The sequence below is a fragment of the Convolutriloba macropyga genome, chromosome 12 (assembly GCF_964194025.1).
Source record: "Convolutriloba macropyga chromosome 12, txConMacr16.3, whole genome shotgun sequence".
Lineage (NCBI taxonomy): Eukaryota > Metazoa > Xenacoelomorpha > Acoela > Convolutidae > Convolutriloba > Convolutriloba macropyga.
Window position 1 is genome coordinate 6,865,498 of NC_134479.1, and position 24,591 is coordinate 6,890,088.

Below are 24,591 nucleotides of genomic sequence, written 5' to 3' on the forward strand. Positions count from 1 at the left end.
AACCCAAGGTCGTTGCATCTTCAAGAGTAAATACCCTCATTTTCAAATCGAGAAACAGCCTTTCAATGATCTTTGGCAAGCGATGGACGATTCACTCACCAAAAGTCGGAATATTACATACGACCAATTCGTCTTCTTCCCTTCCAAACAAGAAAAAGGTGAATCGGTAGAAAGTTTTTATATGCACCTAATTGAGCAGAACTGAACAGGCAGAAAAATGTAGTCTAGGAGACGAGGAAACTACGCTCATTAGGAACGCATTCATACTCATTATGCAAGATCATGACATCCGAAGACAATTGTTTAAAAAAATGTCTCACCATCGAAAGCTCTCGAAATTGCAATACAAATGGAAATGAGGGCACAAAATCAACAGAAAATAAACCAAATCTCGAACACTTTGGCACAATTGGTTAATGCTATTAATAATTTTCATGGACGCAATCGTAAAGCGAAGTACCAGCAATCTCATAAAGATTTCACCCGGATACCCAACTGTCTCGCAGAACTGTCAATACACTAGCACTTGCACTAACTGTGGACAACGCTGGAGTCTTAACCATTGCCAAATTTGCCCTGCAGATGTTAAAAGGTGCAATAACTTTGGTATTACAGGACATTTTGCAAGGAAGTGTAAAAAACCGAAAAAGGATCAGACAACAAAACCTCCTCAAACGAATGTGAACCAGATTGATACCACTGCTGAAAAATTGTCGATGAAGAATCTGTTAACTACATTACAAAATATCAACAACTTAATGACCAAGTCTACGACTCTAATTACGATAGTGACTCAGATGACTGCGTAGCTGCCATCTCCTACGATTCAGCAAATCAAATTGAACCTCGTAGTGCACAAATTAAATTTGGCATTAAAGTGTCCAGGCAAGCGCAATGATTGATTCAGGTACCGTAGTCAGTCTCATTACAAAGACCTTAGGAAATAGAATCCTTAGAACGTCATCTTCTGCAAAATGGACCTCTACAAAACAGAATAAGATTTGAAAACTTTTTTGAATGAACCAATCAAAGTATCTGGAAAACTCAAAACCACGATGAAATACAATGCATGGATTTGCAAGGAGGCTTCCCTAACAGTTTTGGAAGACGGACATAAAATAATCATTGGTAGAGATCCCTTTAACAGCCTTGGTCTAGCAGTGGTTCAACAACAAGCAAAAAGTGGTAAATGTGTTAACAGTATTGATAATTCTACATGTAAAAATAAGGAGACAATCGCGTCGCAATTTCCATATCTAGTGTCAAGAATTGGACTTTCAAAGACTCATGTAGCGAAATCAAATTTTCATCAAAAGTTTACAGCAAAGCATCAAAAAGTTCGACGCGTTCCGATTAATTTACAACCTAAAGTCACAGTCGAATTAGATCGATTACAGAAAGAAGGTCATATTGAAAAATTAACAAGTTGCTCTAATGAACTTTTCATATCTCCAATAGTAATCACAGTAAAGAAATGTCAATCTATAAAATTGGCACTTGACTCTAAAGTTTTAAACAAATCAATCCACAAAAATATTTATCAAATGCCTTACATTGAAATGTTAAATGATTAAATTTCACAACACCTTACAAACACTCAAAACGGTCAACCAGCATATTTTTCAACAATAGATCTTAAATATCCCTACAGTCAGTTACAATTGCACAATTACACCGCAAAACACTGTAACTTCAGTATTATCTGTGGAGAATCAACTGGTACTTATAGATTTAAAATTGGATTTTAAGGACTCGCTGACATGCCAGCAGAAATTCAAAAAATTATGGACTTTACACTTGTAGGTCTTCAAAACACATATTGCTTTCTTGATGACATTATCATTGTTAGTACAGGATCTGAATCCGATTGCTTTAGTTGTGTCACTGAATGTCTAAAAAATTGGACGAAGATAATTTAAGAGTTAATCTTCAGAAATGACACTTCGCAAAAACAGAAAATGAATGGCTTGGGTACAAATTTACTCAAACAGGGATATCACCACTTGAAAATAAATCCGCAGCTATATTAGCAACACCACCGCCATCCACAATAAAACAATTAAGATCCTTTCTTGGGTCAGTACGCTATATTATTAAATGCATAACAAAATTAGCACAACTTTGTCATCCTCTTAGGCCACTTCTCGAAAAATCTGTTAAATTCGTTGGGACTGAGGATTACACCAAACATTTCGATATCATAAGAGACAAAATTGCCGAAAGTACTGAAAACAGCCATTATAATCCTAAACTAGATTTTCGTGTGAAATGTGATGCTTCTTGTTCTGGATTCATAGCTGCACTTGAACAGAATACCTCCGACGGATGGAAATCCATAGCATTGGCGTGGTGATTTCTAAACTCCACAGCAGACTGGTACAGCGTTAATGAATTGGAACTAATAGGAATCGTTTTGTCAAACGACTACTTCAAGTACTATCTGTATGGAAAAGACTTCACAGTAATAACTGATCATCGAGCGTTATTATCAAAACTCAACGAACATAGATCAAACAAATCCTATAATAGCCGTCTCTCTAGATGGATCAACCGTTTACTTCCCTATAACTTCACAATTGAACATATGCCTGGAGCAAAAATGGGCCTTGTTGATTATATATCTAGGAATCTTTTCGCCGAAGCTGAAAAAGTTTGAGCATTTGATGAATCTTTTGTAGTAGCAACAATAATTAAAATTCGAGATTCATTTAAACACCTAGTTCGAAAGAAAACGCACACTGTACAGAAATTCAATAGCATATTAAAGTTATATTCACCCTCATATTCTTCAAATCAGTTAATCGCGCCGCAAATACCTACTCTAATAAGAAACAATTCAAAATTTTGCATTAAACCAGCTGCATTACAACCGTCACACTATAAAGCCTACTAAAAATTGCACCGCAATTAGCACCTAAAAAAAACTTTTAATCCCCATCTAAGTATGCCAATCGCACCACGAATGGCTTCTTAAATTTCAAAATCACAATTTGCACTAAATAATTCATCGTTGCATAAATCACATTCCATTAACAAATTTGCTGCATATGCGCGAGCAAACGTCAGACAATAAATAATGTGAACAATCTGAAGAATTAGCCCCAATAAAGCCCATATTCGACACCAACTCAAATAATCAACTCAAATTTTTTTAATTATGCGCGAAAATACAAATTTCTGAGTAAAAATACAACCAACTCAAAATTATCGCGCTTTTTGCCCAAAATATACTCAGAATTCATCCGTCAAAAAATAATTCGATAAATTCAATCTCAAAAAAGCCACGAAAAAGAGCAGAAAAATCAACCCCAACGAAGGCTCGAGTTACCTTTTCGGACAACTCCCCTTCGACACCCGCAACTAATACATCATCAAACACAGAGACAACTCCATCTACCCGTGCAGTGGATACAGCAGAAGATATGAGATTCACAGACACCCTTAACCAAATTTTCAGCAAGAAATTGCTGGCAATTCTTACTGGAAAGGATGCCATACTGAAAGATGTGCGTGATTGTGTTCTTCGAGATGACCAGGACAGATTAAAAGAGATTAGTCCCTACATCTTTTCATAGTGGAGTGACCTCAGCGTAAATCATGGTGGTCTATGCATAGACGAACGGATTGCGATCCCCAAAGCAATCAAAGACGCTGTGCTAGAGGACATTCTTTCCACGAATCCTGGAAATTTTGCAATGTTATTCCTAGCACAGAACATTTGGTGGCCATATATCCCCCGAGATATATTGGCAAAAGGAAGCGAGTGCGAAGCTTGCACGGAAATTGGTAAGAATTTTAAACCAGTGATTCAGCATAGCAAATGGTCACCTTAACCAAAGCGTATTGAACCGAATGACGAAATTCAAATAGATTTTGTTGGACCTATTATTAATGAAAAGGGCATAGAACAATATTTCATTACAAGCATAAATCGATACTCAAAATACTCAACGGCAGAAATAGTAAATAATGCTTCTGGCACAAATGTTATTAAATTCCCTAACAATTATATATATATATATATATATATATATATATAAATAAAATATATATATATATATATATATATATATATATATATATAATCACGGAGTACCCAGAACGGTTAGATTAGACCAAACTAGATGCTTTACAGGCAAAAAGTTCTAAACATTCTGTATTCAGAATAATATTACACCAATATATGCACCTGCAAATGGCCACAGAGCAATAAGATTAGTAGAACGCCTTATTAAAACTATTGAACGACAATTATCATGCATGAAAGCACACTTAAAAAAAATTTAATCTCGAAAAATTAATACATGCAATTATATAACGATTAAGAATATCCAAACAAAAAACAATTGAAATTACACCATGTGAAGCACTTTTTGGTACACAATGTAACACACCAATTTCCAACATCACCACAAAGTCAAATAATAAAGATTTAAATTATAATAAAAAATTAAAAATAATTTAGATGAAGATACCATTCCGGGCAGGTCATATATCACAAACGAACATTGGGAGGATACGGGCTTGTGTTCAGAACTTGAAAATGAGAAGGTGATATGGGAAGCAAACGTCCGGTTCCATAACGAACAGGAAAAAATGAAAGATGGAGAATCGCGTCTCATGTGGTCAGAAGGTGTCTCAACAACTAGTGTTATAAAAGAACCAGATAGGCCGGAAGTTCGAGTCAAGAGTTCAGATATCGCAAAATGCGGGAGTCGAAATGAAAGAGATACTGCATTGGAGCAGTATATTGAAAGGAGACCCAAAAAAGCACAGAAAATTCTTGAACAAAAAATTGCTAATCACCGGAAGGATCTACTTAAAAAAGATATGGGCAGCAAAAAGATTAAACGCAACAAAAGACAAACGGACGTGAGTGTAATCTCATCAGGACGTTCTCGCATATCGACTTCAAGTAACGCTGCCGTGCTCTGAGAATGTGATTGCCTAAACGTAACCCCAAACACGATGATGCTTTCGTAAACAGACCAGACCTGACACAAATACACCACTTCAGTCCACCTGTACCAATTGCCGCACCACCTACCCAACTTGATATAGCTGGACCATCCGCGACGCAATCGACCCCATTGACCAAAAAACTGACACCCATTTTGCGTAAAGAAAGACGTACAATTTTGCGTAAAGAAAGACGTACCCTAAGCGATATGTCAGATTCTGATACATCGTCAGTCAGAAGAAGCAAGCGCCAGCTCAAAAAACAGAAGAAATCTTCAAAATCGCCATCACTCGTGGAAAACATACGAAATAAAGAGGGTTATTCTGCTGAGATGCCAATCACAGACACTAATTTCATTGGGAAAGTTTTGCCACGTAATCCAAACGAAAGATAGACTGTTGATCTGAACCCCAATTTACCTCGTGAGATGATGGTATTAGAGGCAGAGGAACGTTCCGATTCGGAATAAATTTAAAAACTCTTTAAACTTTATAGTTTTTTCAATTATTTAATATTTTGCTATGTATATAACCGGTGAGTAAGTACTAAAATTCTGATTTTATTTATTATATTTTTTTCTCTAACAGGGGGAAATGTTATACAGGATAGAAAAAATTATTTGTTAAATAAATGATTTATCACTGCTGAAGTATTATGAGAAGACGGTTTTCAACAGTTTTTTTTCAAAATGCAGAAACAAAATAACTGAGGCCTTTAGATTTTCAGCAGTTAAATTGAAAAAGTTTACAACCGAGGTTCCATTTTTTGAACTCATAAGCACTACATTTGATAATTTCGGTCTTAGCGGCGTATGATTGAAGCTTAGAGTAAGGGATGTTTTTTTTAATATAGATAGCTCGATCCTTCTACGAGTTTTCAACTTTTGAAGAAAGACAAAAACTTCCTTACTCGTGGAAGCTGCTTTTTTAGATTATCTTTTTTTTTCTGAAAACTTTTGGTCACAAACAATGTTTTATCACTATTTTTTCCAAATACATGCTTGAAATTATTATCGGCTTTTCTGTCGTTAAGTTTTGAAAAAAGAACAATAAAATAATTGATATTGGTGAAAAGTCATACTTTTCAACACCTGCATGTTTTTTGGTAGACTGTCACCATATTTGAAAGCTAGAAATTTGGCAATTGAAGTAGAACTGTTCTCATTTATCAACTATTAGCGGATAAAATCTTTTTCTTACAACAACATTCTTACGCATAACAACAAAAGATCTTTTTTTATACAACTGGCGCAAAAGATACGTGTCCATAGCGTAAGCGGTGGGAGTTGTGACTGCTAATCGAGGGGCATGGGCTCGAGCATGAGTTGGTACGAAACAGAAATTCTTAATTTTTTTGTACTTGTAAGGATATGATTTTTTTATGCTTTTGCGGACCGTCTAGTGGTATTTTAATAGGTCGAGCATGTTCTTTTCATGAATCGAGAATTCAATTTTTTTGGGATCAATAATAGTTATCGTTTCTCTACTTCTTTTTATAGGTATATAACATCTACCAGCAACACAAAAACAGCGTTGAAACAGTCAGTTTACCTTCGAAAAATCAGTTGGATTTTTGCCAAAATATCTTAAGAAAAATTAAATCCTTAAGACAAATTAGTTTTCGCAAATAAACTATATTGCGAAATTGTTCGGCTGAATTCAACAAGTTAAAAAGCTCTAACAATCGACTTTTCATCGGCAATGAGTTTAGTGTATTATAATATAATTCATTTGATTCTGAATTTGATTTGTGAGTGCTTATAACGTAGTCAAACCTTTTGACTACGTTATAAGCACTAGCCAACCTTCAATTTGTCCTCCAAATTTTAAATATATTGTAAACAGTTTTCTATGTCCACGTGGTGATAGTTAAAGTTTTCCATAAATTTGTAGATGATTGAGAAAATGCGTGTTACTATGACAGAAAGTTATTTACATCCTCCGGCCCCACCTAGAGCTGAATTTCTTATATGCTCAGTTTTTTTGTTTTTATTTTCGGCCGATTGATATTTAATCGTAGAATATTGCAAGTGTTAGAGATCGTCGTCGAGAGAAGAATTTTCGAGCTTGATTTCTTTGCGTTATTAACATTTTTGAGAGAAATTAACCAGGTTCGTTTTTAAAGCCCCCAGTAACATTCCGATTGGGTATCTCTGAAAGTTCCTATTTGTCAGTAACTTTTTTTGTCCTCCGAAAAAAATCGAGGAAGCGGTGTTCGATTTTTTATTAAAGTTTTTCAGAATCATAATATTTGCTCTGAAAGTTTCAAATTGGTTTTTATGCTAACAAATTTAAGATGATTTATCATTGCTGAAGTATTATGAGAAGACGGTTTTCAACAGTTTTTTTTCAAAATGCAGAAACAAAATAACTGAGGCCTTTAGATTTTCAGCAGTTACATTGATAAAAAATTTACAACCGAGTTTCCATTTTTTGAACACATAAGCACTACTTTTGATAATTGCGGTCTTAGCGGCGTATGATTGAAGCTTAGAGTAGTGGATGTTTTTTTAATATAGATTACTCAATCCTTCGAAGAGTTTTCCACTTTTGAAGAAAGTGAAAATTTCCTTACTCGTGGAAGCTGCTTTTTTAAATTATCTTTTTTGTATGAAAACTTTTGGTCACAAACAATGTTTTATCACTATTTTTTCCAATTACATGCTTGAAATTATTATCGGCTTTTCTGTCGTTAAGTTTTGAAAAAAACAATAAAATAATTGATATTGGTGAAAAGTCATTTTTTCCAACACCTGTTTGTTTTTTGGTATTCTGTCACCATATTCGAAAGCTAGAATTTTGGCAATTGAAGTAGAACTGTTTTCATCTATCAACTATTAGGGGAGCAAATTTTTTTCGTACAACACTGTCATACGGGATGGATTTTACCCGCAGAATATCCATCACCGTATTCTAGTTCATCCAAACTTATGTACACCATTTTTGGGCAGATGCTTCCATTTAGATCTTCATATATTCCATTCAATTCTTCATACTTATTTTAGTAAGTTTCAATGTCTGTTCATGTTCTAGACAGGAAACTGTCTGTTCACGCATGTAAACAAAATTCAAGTATTTCCTTATGTGTGATTAACCTGTGATATAATGTAACTTCCTTTTAATCTTAATTTTGTCTTAATCCAGTTTCACTCTTCCCATATACACTGCTGCTATTCAATGGTAATTAAAAAATAGATAAGCGCTTTTCAAATTAGCTAGCTCAATTCGAGTTGAGCCATTCGCATTGCGATTACCCAATCTTGTAATCTAATATTTGAATATTAGATAAAAAGCAACCACGGCGTCGGAACTCACCAAGTCAAATTCGACTAAAGTAATTCGCAATTTAATTGGTTTGTCGAGAAATAATTGAGTATAACAAACATAAAAATGTAAATTTTGAATTTATTTTGCTTCTCATTGGTTTTCAAATTGCTGATACAGTGTTGCAATTATGAGATGAGTCAGAAAATTACGAGCAAAAGCAAACTAACAAGCTTTATTCTGCCCTAACGAATTTCATTTTACTTTGTGATAGAATGTGATAACAATTTGGCGAATAGTTAATAAGTTTTACCATTTAGGTTAGGTCTGCTGAGGATTGAATGTTGTTTTTTAAGTAAAATTAACAATTTGCTTTTTCCATTTTTTCTCAGTTGTTAGTATTTGATTACAAATAATGATATCCGTTCAAAAACTTGTGTCAAAGACAATTGTTTGCAATACTTTTCCTGATATTTTCTTGAGTTGTCAGGTAACCTGTAGCCACCTCAATCTTGCTAAGTATACCATAACGAGACTATGATTTCATGGGGACTATAATGGGAAAGACCCCGATTTTTTAATGTTCTCTTATATATGAAGAGAGTGTTACTGAAATTTTCGAATGGCAATTTGGTGATTTCTCTTAAAACTATGAAAACCGTTAGAAGGTGAAGGCGATTAAAATTAATCATGCTTCAACTTGGATCTGTAATGAGAAAAAAAAATTGAACAAATGTTCTTTCTTTTTGAACGAATTAATTCTGTTAAAAAGTCATCACGAGACTCAGAATTTTGATATATTGTGTTTGACCTCCCATTTTTGTAGGCATAGACCTTTTACACACCAGGTAAAATTGCTTTTTAAAATAGTAGTAACGTGCTATGTAGCAAAACACAATTTCGGTATGCTCGAAAACTATATGCTATGAGAACACATAATTTGTGACTGAGAACACATAATTTGTCACTAATTTGTTTACAAGCCTCAGAATTATCAAAATTAAAGATTGAAATATTTGAAATTATACATTACTCTTTTAATGATCGTGTGGTTGCTGAATGATATTATTCACTCAGCTGTTCGTTACCAAATATTGAAATCAGTGCTGAATAATGGTTATTGTCTGTCCACTAGTTATATTTTGATGCTGACATTCCAAGAACAATTAATTTTTTCCTCCGCTCCTAATTAAAAAGCAACTTATTCCATTTTTTTCTTTTTGTTTCGTTGTATATGTAGGTTATTTGGAAATTTCTGATGTACCCTAATGACTCAAATTAGTGTGAATTTTCATTACATCAAACTTCAAAAAAATTAATTCAACAGGTAGGACATGTGGTTCAAGAATATTATCATGGCACCGATCGTACTTCAGGCGCGTATAACACACTTGAATTTCCCAGTTAACCGGTCCATTTAGACAATTATTGTTGTCTGCCCAAAATAATTGATAAAAACTCCACAAAATGATAAACGAAAGAATACTAAAGATTCAAAAAAATACGGCCTTATTTCCAATAGTATGCGATTCAATTTCTAACCAGATATGGTGAACAAGGAGCAGCCGCCATTTGATGTAAAGCAAAAAACAGATTTGGGCCGTGTTGTTTTTCTTAAAAACGACATCTCTCGGCAGGTGTAATAAAATTCCCGTTAAAATAACGTTTTATACCAGTTCTTTCCTGGCCGAAAAAAATTCTCTTGTATGAGCCTTCAGGGTCAGTTACTTTTCTCCCAAGTAACTGCCTGTCTCCAATTAAAACAGTTTCATTTTCTCAACATTTTTTCCTCTTGAGGAGATAGAACTAATATACTAATTTTATCATCAAAATGGACAAGCTTAATGTCACCTTTCAACTTTTGCAAAATATCTTTGAGAAATTCCGGAGGAAAACGTATTAAAATTAAGAGTCCTAATAATACTGTGCACGGGATTATATCATCACTAATTCTTGCAGCCCATTTTAGGGCAATGCAATTGTATTTTGTGTAAATTTAATTGCAGTTGCAGAGAGTTGAAACACACCAATTGTTTCGGGAATTCAAGTTGCTCTTTATTCAACAAACTATTTTGAAAGATGTAATCCATCGTTTAAGTGAACTGAGATTTCCCAAGTTTACCAAATGTTAGACTGACTGAAATTAGTCCGTAGTTTTTCAATTGTATGTTTATTGTTTTATGAATTCGTGTGACATAAGCATGTTTCAGAAAACTTCAAAATATAGTGTTCTTTACATAATCAGAAATCAGAAAAAATTAATTGCCGATGGGTAGCAACAGGGTATTTTTCTACCTTTGGGCCAAAATTTGAACAAATCCTGGACCCGGTGATTCACTGTTGATCAATTTTCAATGGTTTAGTGGCTTGTTTTTAGGGTCAAAGCTCGGAACATTAAATTTTCTGAAAAATTTTTCAATTTTTGAATATTGATAGGATTAAAATCACTAGATTATTAGACCATTTCGGCATTTTTTTCATTGCTGAGAAGATAAAACTGAAAAGTCGTTTATGAGCATAATCATGACTACGTCTGCTTCAATTTTAGACAAATTTACCTGGAATATTTGTATTTTGCTAATTAATTTTTGTAAACATTTCGCAACTTTGGTGTTGATATTTTGTTCCCCAATCCGCAAAAATAAAATCGCTTTTAAAGTTTTGCCTAGAAAAGCAGTATCTTCATTACTCTCTATCATTTTCTATTTTTAAACATGATGTTTTCGTCAACCTCATTTGGCGACAAAAACACTAGCCGTTCTACTTTTTGATTTTTTTTTCATAAAACAGTGATAGATAAGTGATTAAATAGTTTCAGTGACGCTTGTTGGAGCGTCGACTTCTGTCGCGTTTAGTGCCAGACCAGGTGTAAAGTGAGAAAGCATTTCTTTGTTTTTTTCCTAGACTAACCAAAATTGTAGTCACCAAAAAAGAAAATATTGACCCTTAACGATCATTCATAGCATACTCCAGCATTTAATTTGTTTATAAGAAGTACTGAATAATTTTTACATAGATTTTAAGAAATTTTCACCAAAAGTAGTTCTATCAGAAGTTTCTTTAAGATGATGTTTTTAAAAAAACCGCATTGATACAAGAAAAAATTGGATCATTTCCGTTTGTGCCCCCCAACTTAGTGGGCGCATATTATTTGCACCCCCTAGACGCACGTGCCATTTTTTACATAATGATTTATTATGCAATGGAACGTGCTCTCTAACTGGGGGTCGCATAGCGTACTGGAGGGGGGCACAAACTGAAAAGATCCAAAAAAATTGTTAGCCATCCCATTTTTTTCCGTTTAACACTAATTTCAATAGTTTTTCACAATGGTTTCAATAAGAACGTGCGAATTAGACAGAATTGGAAAAAGCCTGCCTTTAAGATAAATGCATTCTAATGCCCGTTTATTACTAATAATGGATTATGAAAGCAAATTTCGAACCAGCACTTTTTGAAGTGGCTTTCCAGAAAGCAAAAGAAATAAAAGAAATGAATTTTAGGCCACTTGAAGCAGTTGTCACTGTTTTCTATATAAACAAAAAGTTCTTCCGCGTAATGAATTAGAGATACTTTGTTGAACACTGCAAGTTTAATATTGGCTTTGTTTTTTTTTACATTGTTTTTGTCCATTTTGAATTTATTCTTTTACATTTTGAATTTATTCTTTTACATTTTGAGTTTATTCTTTTAGATTACTCAAGAAAAAAAATGATCAAAAATGTGGCTATAATTTTGTCACTCGGGGATCAAAGTACTTCTCCTTCAATCAAAAGATATGGTTAAAACTTTGGAGCCAAGCTGAGTTACTGCTAATCTAAATCCAGAAAACGTCTTGATAGCGCATTTTTACCGGGCTTATTTTATTTGGAGACATTTTGCAGATGTTGGAGTAATTTAAAGTCAGATGGTTTCTTTTGAAACTAATTATACTGACATAGATTAATAGATTATAATCACTATCATGGTTCTGCTTCAACTTCAATCAATTGCCTTTTCAAACTAGTGCATTCATTCAAAAATCGATAAGTAAGTGGGATCTGAACAGACTGGGAAAGATTCCTAAAATGCGAGTGACGCATATTCTCCCAAGGAAGCCAAAGCTGAGGTTGCAGACCAAATGAAGTATGTCTAGATCAATGATTGAAGCAAGGGGGGGGGGGTGTTCTTGCGTCGTGCGGGGGAGGGGTTCTTGCGTGGTGCGATCAAAGTTACAGTCTGGAAACATTTAAACATATCCGGCCTCATTTTTGCAGATTAAGACATTTTCCGCCTGATTTTAACATTTTCCGTTTTGTTTTAACATTTTCCGGATTAAGACATTTTCCGCCCAGTATTGTCTGGACATACTTGATTTCGTTCTGGCAATTCAGCTCTGAGTTTTTTGCAGAAATTATCTCACCTTAACTTGGCCATGAATACTCAACGTGCATAATGTTGCAACTATGAATCGTGTAATAAGCCTTGTGTCAAAAGTTAACATTATATTGTACTAATTGTGCAAAGATTTATTGACAAACAATCAATAATATATTCGACGACCCCTCTTGTAGACAAATTTAGGCCTGTGATATTTGTCCAATCAATTCAAAATGAGCAAATCACCATTTTAGAGGTTCTATCGGCGTGACATAAGTCGAATTTAGAGAGCAAGGATTGAGCATATTTATCAGGGTGTGAACGAGATTGGATATGAATAATGGTCCTCCCTTTTTGGGGCGGATTTTTGACAGATAGCGTTGAAATTTAAGAAAAAACGGAGAACATGGTTGTAAATTCAGACAGGTAATATAGGTTATATATAGACAGGTTTCAGAATCTTGTGAACAGTTTCCAATAAAGTTTGATATTGCAGAACAGTTTAATCGAAGACCTTGTGTTCAAGTAACCTGTTTTCTTTTTTCGGGGCGTTTCATAAAGATACAATAGTATCGCCAAACGTCCACTCCTGTTAATCTATATTAATTGATTATGATTATTCCGTGTCATTTTATCATTTAAGAAATTCAATTCTTTCGTTCATTATATGTAGTTTTGATTGGCAGTAGTTCTTTACAGTTTCGAGCCTAAAAGTTAATTTTTTAAAACTAGTTGATCAAAAAATCAGCTAGTTTTTTTCCTCAAAATATTTTGTTAAATTTTCTCTGACTTCTACTAATTAAAAAGTTTCGTACTGTAAAGTTTCGTCCTTTGTAAGCTATTATTTAACAAGCATACAAGCTTATAGAAGAACATACAGCAAAATAAACTCTTGAAAACCAGTCGTTGTCTCTGAAAGCGGATCAGACTAAAGAAAAGATAACACGTACTAACGAATGTCTTCTTTGTATCTAACAGATGTTTTGGAAGATAGCGTTTTCAGGAAAATTAGAGTTCTCAAAAAAGAAAAAAAATCAGCATTAAAAAAGTAGAACTAAAAGCGGAATAATGTTTTCCTTTCTAATTTGTAGAGTGGGTTTTTTGCATCCAATTCTTCTTATTTCATCCAAACTGACAATTTCAGTACTTTCAAAACCACGCAGACGTATATAATTGGTTTCATGGCTGGAACATCAAACCAACTTAATTAATTATTGAAAAACAAATACGGAAATTTTGTCTAATCTTTTCTTTTTTAAATTCCCTATAATATCAGAGCAGATTGTTCAACCTAATCTCCTCTAGCACTACAAAATATTTCAGAATTAGAGTTGATGGATAACCGGGCTGAAAAGTGTAAAACAAATGTTTATAAATTGTTTTGGAAGCTAGTGGTATTTTTTTCACTTTTCGTTTTTTTTCAATATTGCCCTTCGAATTGACTTGTTCGAGCTTGGGCGTGTCTGTTAATTTAAAAACTAAATATTTCACTGATTGTGAAAATCTTCGTATAATAAACAAAGAGTTTTTTGAAAAATGGATTTTTTTCTGTTTTAGTTAACAAAAAATTATGAAAATATTCTTTAAAAATACTCAGAAGAGTGAAGAATAACGTGAGCAAAATTTATTCGGAACGAATGTATCTCAATGCTCAAACTGTGAGAAATCTTAATAAATTAGATAAAAGTACATGAAACTTACCTGAAATATGTTTTGAAACGAAATTGAGTATTAAGTTTAGCTGCTAAAACATCTGCAAGTTAAAACCAAATTGGCCTATTGTCCTCATGAAACATCAGAAATGAAACAAATTTTTGAAAAAAAGTCAAGGGTAACGATTGGTTGCCAAGTTTTTTTTGAGGTGTTGGTGTTTATTTGTTTTCCTTTGTGTGGCTATGTATGTGTGTGCGTGGTTGTTTGTGTTTGTGTGTGTGTGTGTATGTGTGTGTGTATGTGCACTTGAGTAGCAGTATATGTGCGTGTGTATGATGTGTGTTGTACCTGTGTGTATAAGAGAGGAAGAGAGATTTAGTTTGAGAGAATTGGTTTCTTTAATTGTTAGACACAAATAGAGGTTGAGTGCAAAAACTATCAGAACTCATAAAAGTTTGAAAAATGAAATTTTTTTAAGAATTTGCGGTTTAAAGTCCGTCAAAAACTCAAATTACGTTTTTAATCTACGCTGCGAATAGATCTGCAAAAATTTGAAAAATTGATAGTTTCATTATGCTCATGAAACATAAAAAATGACAAACTTTTCCAGAAACTTTGAAAAATTTGTTTAAAATTTTAGTAACAAAAATTTAACTTCCAATACAATAGCCTCAAAAGTCCACCCCTGCTTATTCAGAAAAAAACAAAGAGCTAACTAAGTGAACGAACCTTGAGTAAAGATCAGTTGCCAATTTTTTTTGGGATTTGTATTCTTGTGTTTGTGTGTGAAAATTGCGGTATGTGTATGAATTTGTGTGCTTTTAAGTTTTATCTGTGTCTGTGCCTTTCAAATTGTAATACAATTATCTGTCTAGAATGTGTTTAAACATTTTTGTTTCTAACTGTCGAAAAAAACAGTTTTTGGTTCAAGCAGAACAAGTAATTTTCTCCAATGAACAAAAACTGACTTCGGATTCTCTCCACGTTTTTTAATGAGTGAAACTGTGCGTTATTTTTGCAACCTTGAAATGTATATTGGAATTTGAGCTCACGAGAGCCACCTTGTTGTTTTTTGATCAGATTGCGTTGTTTTTGACCACCTGAGATCAAGTTGGCGTTTCCGTAAAACAAATTACAATGTCGGACGGTCAATAACATAAACGCGTGCAGGTTTTAAGATGCCAAAAAGGATGCAGTGCCAAGTTTTACAAAGACAGAAGTTCCTATATACATAGCCAGAAATTGAATTTCATTGTTTTTCACCTTTTTAAAACTATCCAAGAACCGTTGTCACTTCAAAAGGCACCTCAAAATGCTGAGTTACAAAATTCACTTCTCAAACTGCTTCGCCACGGTTTTGGGTAAGCGTCAGAAGTTCTCAGCAACGATCAGCCGAGTCACGTGACGTTTACTTCAATCTTTAGCGTGTTCTCTTTTTAAAATCTTGAAATCAATCATACATCGGAAGCACACTCAGAAGTCATTAAGAATTTTGATCTGTGCTGTAAAACTAAATTTTTGGAAGCTCAGAACAGTTGCTCTTATTTATCATCTACACCACTTCCACTAATATTAAGTAGTTTACCAAAGAAACCCTCATGTATAATTGCGAGTGAAAGAATTTTCGAAACTAAAAATTTGTCTTTAACTGGTAGATTGAAAATTAAACTCCTGATAAATGTTAGCCATCTCTTGATAGAATCCTAGCTAATCGCAAATTAGTCTCGTGTTCAAATCATGAACAAGTTGTCATTTGGGACATATTTTGATTGTGCAACCCTCACAATAGTTTTTCAACGCCAACGAATATACAAATTATACAAAATACTGGTTTGTTAATTAATTACTGATTAGTCAAGTTAACTTAAGCCAAGTACGTTTCATACTTATGTCCGGATTTATTGCAATGGTATGGATGCATAAACTCACTTATGGAAACACTTATTGATGCGTATACTCACTCCCCTCTTCAGTTACACTTACTGAGGTTCATGTTGTTCAGCAGAAGCCTAGATTTTTACTCTAAATTTTACCATGAAATGACTGATAAATGCCATGATCAGAGCTCCGCGTATAGGAAAAATCATAATGAAAATGCTATGATTCAATGATAAACTTTAAGTACGCTCAAGTCCGGGTTAACTTAATTTTCCTAACTGGTTCAGCTGGAGGAGTCATTTAAGCTAGATATATCTTAGTTAGTTAATTTTGTCATTGTGTCAAATCTAGTTTAACAAATTTTCTAACGAACAGGATATCATTTAGAAACCTAATCAAGTAAAGCAGTTATTTCCTTTAATAAAGACTTCATATTTTTCTCATACACTCTTTGGAAGTCTCTATTTTTTTGCTCATTTTTCGCTTTCATTCATTAAATGTCCGAGAATTTGTGTCTGATTGTAATATTATGCATTAATCTCCTCTTCTGAGAGCAATGTCGATGTCTGAGCTGTTGTTTCTCATTTTCTTCTATGTAAATTTGAGTTGGTATTCTGATTGCAGGATTCTAAATCACTTCTCACCCATGTTATGAGTTTTGCCTGTCTTCCAATATGTTCAGCATGAATACAGGATTATTTTTTAAAGTTTATAACTCAGTAAATACACTGTAGTTCGATTGTGAATTAACGGCGTTTTTCATACATGAAGCAACGTTTAAACATTATAATATCAAGACAACGTACAAGCATTAGCGCTGATCATAGCAACAAGTGAAAGCTTAGACGGCAAAGTTTTTTCGATGTTCTTTTACTGGTTTTTTTGTCTGATGTTATTGACGTCAAATCAGTTCGTATTCAATCGGCAATTGTCCAGAAAACCTAAAAATATTAAGCCGAAAACCAGCTTAATCGATACATATCATGGTTATATTTACTTAAAATTAGGTTAAATGAACTTTTTTGGAACTTTCTACGTATATTAGAACGTATTTAAATCTTATCTTAAAGTTTAGAAATACTCGATTCTGATTGGATGAAATTCGTTCATTTACTACGTAAAATCCTCCGGCCCGGAAGAAGATGTTGGAAAAACTGGTATAAGTTTTACAAGCGGACGGACGAGTGAACCGGTCGACGAACGTAAAACGGCGGAGCGCGCGACACTATCCGAGCCGTAACGGAGTTCCACAATCCGAGCGGTTGGGTAGTAACCCCTAGGGTTGGTTTCCTCAACTATCCAAACCAAGTCACCGGTCTTAAGGTGTTGCTCGGCAGGCGTCTGCCACTTAGAGCGTCGGTTCAGCGTCGATACGTACTCTCTGATCCAACGGGACCAGATCGCATTAGCGTACGACTGCGCACGGGCGTAGCGTTTACGATGGTCAAGCTCACTATTGCCGACAACAGACGGAATACCGGTAGAGTATTCTCCTAAAAGAAAGTGGTTGGGCGTTAAAGCATTCAAATCGCACGGATTGGCGCTTACGGGTGTTAAAGGACGCGAATTGAGAGCATTCTCCACGAGACAAAAGGTAGTATGCAGTACCTCATCCGTGAAGCAACGCGTGCCAAGAATAGTATACAACACGCGCTTGAAGCCGCGTACCAACCTCTCCCAGATACCCCCTTGATGTGGTGCGCTGGGTGGATTGAACCTCCACTTTATACCTTTGTGAGCGAGCTCAGCTGCAATGTTGACAACGTTCCACTTTTCAATACTTTCTCGGAGTTCTTTCTCCGCTCCAATAAAGTTAGTGCCATTGTCTGACCAAATCATGGCAGGTGTACCCCTACGTGACACAAACCGCTCAACTCCCATAACACAAGAACTGGTGTCCATGGATGTAACTATCTCGACATGGACAGCGCGAGTAGTGAGACAGGTGAAGAGGAAGCCCCACCTTTTCTCAGTAGTACGGCGGACAGTAACATAGAATGGACCAAAGTAGTCAACGCCAGTGTTCGTGAAGGGAGGAGACTGGTAAGCAAGTCTCTCCTTAAGTAAGTCAGACATGATTGGTTGCATAGTTACAGCTTGGAATTCTCGGCATCTCAGGCAGTGTGCTTTGATGGAACGCAAGGATGATCTTAGTTTCAGTACTGTATAGTGTTCCTGCACAATTGATCTTAGATATTCGACGCCTTGATGATAATGCTTTACGTGCGTGTGTTCAAGGTACAGTTTTACAAACGGATGACGTGCATCTAAGATGATTGGGTACTTTACGTTAAACCCAACTTCAATTAACCGCTTGATGCGGCCCGAGGAACGGATTAGCCCATTTGGACTAGTAAACGGTGAATGTGGAGCAATTCGGCTACTCCGTTTAACGAACTTATTGCCTAGAAGATCTTTTCTTTCGGCTTCAAAAGACTCTCCTTGCACCAAGTACTGTAGATGACGCTCGGCTTCGTCAAGCTCAGTAGGGTCAGTAATGCTACCCTCGGGGTTACGATAGCCGGCATGTTTCGGCAATAGCCGGAGAACGTATGCGGCACTGCGCAAGTACTTTTGATAAGAACTAAACTTATCAAATGGGAATAACGACGGAACGGGAGTTGTCTGTTTTTTAACAGATGTAGCGAGAGAGACAGTGTCTTCTATGATGACTGCTTGGTTGACGCCAAGTTTGATGTTATTAATGACGTCTTTGTTCGATACGAAAGGGAAACTTGAGTTAGATAAGAAATGTGGACCATTGACCCAACTGCTTAGTTGCAAATTCTCAGCGGACATTCCACGCGTGCCAGCGTCAGCTGGATTATCCTTAGTTGCGACGTGGTTCCATTGGTCAACGCTGGTATACTCCAAAATTTCACAAACGCGGTTTGCAACAAAGATTGGTTGCTTTTCATTAGAATTTATCCACTGAAGAACGGTCGTGCTATCTTTCCACATGAATACTTGGTTAACAGTTACAGTAAGTGCCTGAATAATTTCGTTCTTCAGCCGAGCGGCAAGTAGAGCTGCTTGCAATTCCAGTTTAGGGACAGTCATTACTTTCATTGGCGCCACGCGCGCTTTCCCCAAAACAAACGCAGGCTCTGTTTTTATCTTGCCCGTAGGGGTTGTTACTCGGGCTCGAAAAAATGCGACGGCACTAAAAATATCCTGTGAACTGTCACCGAACATATGCAACTCTGTATTATCAAAGGGTCCACTAAAGTAACTTCGAGGAATTTTGATGTTTTCAAGCTTTGGTAGGTCCGCACTCCAGACCAAAAATCTTTGAACCATGTCCTGTGGGAGCTCGTCATCCCATTGCTGTCCTGTGACACGCCAGATATCTTTTAAGAGCAATCGCGCACCGACGGTAAACGGTGCGACAAGACCAATGGGGTCAAAGGCTTTCGAGACAAGACTTAGGACCAAGCGTTGCGTGAGGGACTTGGTGATAGCGCAGCTTGTACCCCTACTCACAACTAAAGTGTCATTAGTGTGATCCCACTTTAACCCTAGCACATGCGATGAATCCTCCTGACATGAAACAATAACCATGGGCTCAGTAGATTGAGGCGAACCATCAATTCGATAAGCCAGATTTTGCACATTGCTTACAAACTTTGTAAGCTTGAACCCACAGAGATGGAGAAGATGTACCAATTCCTTCGATCTATTGATGGCTTTCTCAGGAGACTCCACTGAGTCAAGGTAATCGTCCATGTAGAAGTTTTCAAGGACGGCTTTTGCAGCTTCGGGTTAAAACTTGGCATTGTCTCTCGCAGTGCGTTGTAATGCATAGTTGGCGCATGTAGGCGAGTCTTTAGCCCCGAATATATGGCGCGTATATTGATACACTACAACGTTAGTTGTGGGGTCCTCCCGCCACAGAAAGCGAAGTGATGGTTGATCTGATGGTAATACACCAACCTGTAGAAACATTCCCTCGATGTCGGCAGAGACGGCATATGGATGTTGTCGGAAGCGAAGAAGTACGTAAATAAGGTTTCGGAGCAGATCAGGGCCAGTGAGCAAAGATTTATTCAGTGAGGCACCATGAAATTTTGCTGCTCCATTGAGCACCCTACGCACCTTACCCGGTTTGTTCGGGTTTAAAACCGGATGGTGGGGTAGGTACCACTCTATATCGGACTGGTTCTCAACCTTGTGAGCGTCCGGAACCTCAGTTACATACCCCTTATTTAGGTCTTCCTTGATGGTAGTAGTATACTTCTCTCTAAGGTCTTCATCCTTGGCCAATCGTTTTTCGAGAGACTTTATATGCACAAGGGAGGAGAAGTAATTATTTGGGAGCTTGGTGTTGTCTGCTGCCCACAGCATTCCGATATCGTATCTCAGGCCATTGTGTACGGTGGTATTCTCAAGGATTTCGTGAGCCCTTGCGTTTGCTTCTGATCGTGGGTCGACCTGCTTGTTTGCCCCGAATGATTCAATGTCGTACCATGACTTGACTTGACTTGCTAACTCATTGTCATGTTCGATATTCACTTTAAAGCACGTTGAGGTTAAACAAGAACTTGATGGTAACGGACTGCTTAAGACCCAACCTATGGGTAAGCGTACGGCAACGGGTGAACGCTTCTCATCGGCAGAGAAGTATTCTAGCGGGCGGATGGCATGATAGACATCTTGTTCGAGTATCATCTCAATGTCTTTATAGGAATATGTCACGGGATCAAGGACCGCTAAGTGCGGGTAAGTCTCTTGCAGGGCCTGTACATTAATTATATCAGAGCCGACGTTCAGACTCTCTTTAACGAAAGGGTTGATGGTAAATGGTTCGAAATCTTGATGTTCTCTTGGTAACTTCTCGCAGTAACTTCAACAATCCTAGTGTCAACTAGTTCTTCGGTATTAATACCCTTGACAGTTAGCTTTAGTGCTTTACCGTGCAAACCGAGTCTATCTGCGAGACTACCGGCCACCCAAGAGTTACTGCAGGCGGTATCATACAATACTAAAGCCTTGGTATCTAAAGCGGAGGAACTGACCAACTGCAATTCCGTTACCTGAAGGAGTCCCTTAACATCAATAACCCTATCTGCTCCATGCAATAGTGTGTTATGCGAACTATTGCACCCTTCTGCTCGGCACTTTCTTGGTTGAGGGCACTGGCGGAATGTGTGCTTTTCCCGTAAGCACGAAAAGCAAAGTTTGTTATCCGCCACCAACTTAGCTCTCTGGGTTGGAGTCTTTTCCTTGAAAACTCGACACTCCCATAGCCGGTGGTTACCTTTGCATGCAGTGCATCGAAAGTAAGTATTTGTGGAAGCAGATGGCATTTGCTTCTTTGTTTCCCTTTGTTGCGAATTTGATGCAAACACTTTTGAGGCTGTTTTGGTCTTGGTTACTGAAGTGATGTTCTCTTCAGGTTTGGCCTTGGTTGCGCTTTGTTTCATAAGATCGTGGGCCTCAGCCTTTTCTTTAAGCCAGTCGTTAAAGTCAAGGAGGGTAGGCTTAACCCAGTGCTTCTTAACCGTAAAGAGTGACCATGGCTCTTTCATGTTTGGTGGTAACTTCTGTACCGCTTGGTTAAGTAGGGAAGCGCTCTTCAGGTCAGCATCATATGATAGTGACTTGAAAACCCCAACGAGGCTGGATATGGCTGCAGAATAGTTAATGATGTTATCACTATTGTGCATTTTAAGAGGCGGAAAGTTGCTTAGTTTATCCAAGTGTGCACTTACGACTGCCTGTGGCTGGCCAAATTTACGTTCCAAAGTCCTTAGTGCATCCTTGTACATTAAACCACAGTAAGCAAACTCGGCGATTGCAATCTTTGCTTTACCAGTGACGAGTGTCTTAAGGTATGTCAATTTAAGGTCATCAGTGAGCGTTTGCGAGTCAATCGCGCTTTTGAATTGACCATACCACTCGTGCCATTGCAATGGATCGCCATTATACTGAGCAAGTTTCCATTCTGGCAAGGGGTCATTTTTCTTGCTGGTTATTGCATCAGCCAACTCCCTAATCAATGACGCATTGTCCGGTGTCGAAGGAGCAGGTGCAGACACCTGCGGACCACTCGAACTCAACGGAGTGGGCCCAATATAGGGGTATGTTGGCTGAAAAACCGGAGTGGCTAGACCAGGTACAACATTACTAGTAATCGCGATCGGGTTTTCCTCCTGTGCACCTAATGGTGATTGCATATCAATCAAAGGGGGCGAATTTTGATATATTCGTAGTGGAACATAAGTGCTTGAGGATGCGATATGAGTGTGTACATTTGGAGGCAGACTCTTCACGGTGGTTATGTCTTGGTTGACTATTGACGGTCTGTGCTGTGGAAACCGCCAATGACTCATATTTGGCACAAAATTTTGGCCGAGAGGGATATTGGGCATATTTGGGACAGGAGCAGCAACGGAACGTACAGCTTTGTGTACTGGGTTATTATTATTCTGGAATGTTTTGACGAGAGGCTGATTATCCAAAGTGGCTTGTGGGATGGGAGCAGTGAGGTTAGGTGCAAAGACTGGGTTCGGAATCGGAAGGACGTTAGGATGAAGTTTTGGCCAAGAGGGATATTGGGCATATTTGGGACAGGAGCGCCGGAACGTACAACTTTGTGTAGTCGGTTATTATTATTCTGAAAAGTTTTGTTGACGAAAGGGTGATTAATCAAAGGGGCGTGTGGAATGGGGGCAGTGAGGTTAGGTGCGAAAACTGGGTTATGAATGGGTAAGTCATTAGGACGAGCGGGTTCGGAGTTGTGCTGTTGTGTGTTTGGACTTGGTGGGGCGCTTGGGCGCAAAGGAACGTTTATTGCGGGGGCAGGATGATTTGTTGCCGGAAAAGTAGGAATAGTGGCGTTTGGTGCTCGGGGGACAAAATTAACTTGTTGTCGGGAGCATATTCACTGGGCCGAAATAATCTTGGGTAGACTTGATGTTTCAGGTCCCCTGGATTGTGAAATTTGAAGTTGTGCGTTTGGAAATAACTCTGTTGCATTATTCTGATTTTCTTGCGGTGCTAACGGCTGTGGTGGAATGGGCTGTTGAATGGGTGGTGAAGAAGCCCCTGGGTCGTGTACAGAAGGCGGCTGACTATCCGCGGTTCCTTGATTAGTTATGCTTGGAAGCGCCATGCCTTGCTGGCCTGTTTGATCCATTTGCACTCTTAGGTGCGCCTGGTACAACGCCTGTGTGTTAGCAGCCAAAAAATTTTCAGGTGGAGTATAATAGGGGTCGAGTTGCTGCAAGGTCTCATTGCTTAAAATGTAATTGCCTCGACAATTTTTTGGAATAGAATGCCTTGAAATTTTAGTGATCTGATCTTCCAATGTTTTGCCGTTGTTGTGGCTAAGACATTCTGGAGGGTCAATCAAAACCTGTGATTCACTAGTTTTCTCCTCATTGTGAAAACTTAAAGCAAGTGAGGTGTTGATCCAGTCTTGGACAGCCTTTTCACTTCTCATTGAGCTCCTAGCACTTACAGTTGTTTCAGATTGGGTACATTTAGAAACGGCGTCCAGCAATTCAAATTCTTGCAGAGTTGCCTCTGCCAAACGTTTCCTGTTGTTTTCCTCCAGTTCATCTAATTCCATTTGCTTTTTCTGTTTAGCAAGGCGAATTGCTGCCTCATTCTGTTTTTCAATTTCTTCGCGCTTCATTTTAGCAATTACGTAATCATGTTTACGCTGACTAGATGTTTTTGACGAGGTCATAATTGAGGGAAGTCTAGAAAGAATGGGAGCCCTTGGTTCCTGGAACTCACTCACTTTATCATCAGCAGAGTTGATGTAGTTTCGTGCTTAAGTGAGTAACTTGTCATTCTTAGTTGTCATTGCCTCCAAGTAAGACTCTAATGAAGGAACAAGTCAACTTGGATCCTCCGTTTTTTCCAGCAAATGCAATTAGGTCCTCATTTTTGTCTACAACAGTCATAAATGCTTCGTTGCACTTTGTTACTAGGCGTTCAAGTTTCACTCGCCTACTTTGATTGTTTTTACAATGAAGGATATCTTCATGTATAGCATGCAATTCAGCTTCACGCTTTGACCTGGCATCGTACAACTTTTTGACTTTTTGATCAAGACTATTAGACATCACGATGCTATTATTTCTAAAAACCAGCAAACCTACCACTGCACACGGTTATCTATTATATGCACACTCCAAACAAACCAAACCCACGCAAAACAAACCCAACGCAAAAGACACGAAACACAGCACACTGTAGGCAGTCTGTAAGACAAACCTCCCTAAGAGCAGACAAGGTCGTTGAGCACACAGTGCCCAACAAAAACAGAAGTGGAGCGCTGAACGCTATGCGCTCAACGCGGAGGGAGACAAAGGACAAACGGGAAGTCGAGCGAGGAACGCGCGACGAAACGGAAACGTGACGGACGGGAAGTCGGGCGAGCAACGCGCGACGCAACGGAAACGGAACAGACGAGAAGTCGAGCGAGCAGTGCGCGACGGAACGGAAACGGGACGTGCGGGAAAGCCG

The 24,591-nt window shown here is 37.4% G+C and overlaps 1 protein-coding gene across 1 annotated transcript in view; it reads right to left on the reverse strand.

The window, feature by feature from the left end:
* The window catches only part of LOC142350957 (uncharacterized), a 57,290-nt gene extending 44,566 nt beyond the window's left edge, over positions 1–12,724 (reverse strand). The window contains exon 1 of the mRNA XM_075402984.1: positions 12,626–12,724. Within this exon, the coding sequence (XP_075259099.1) occupies positions 12,626–12,706 (81 nt within the window). The 5' untranslated portion in view covers positions 12,707–12,724. The remainder of the gene's footprint in view (positions 1–12,625) is intronic.
* Between the last annotated feature and the right edge of the window lie 11,867 nt (positions 12,725–24,591).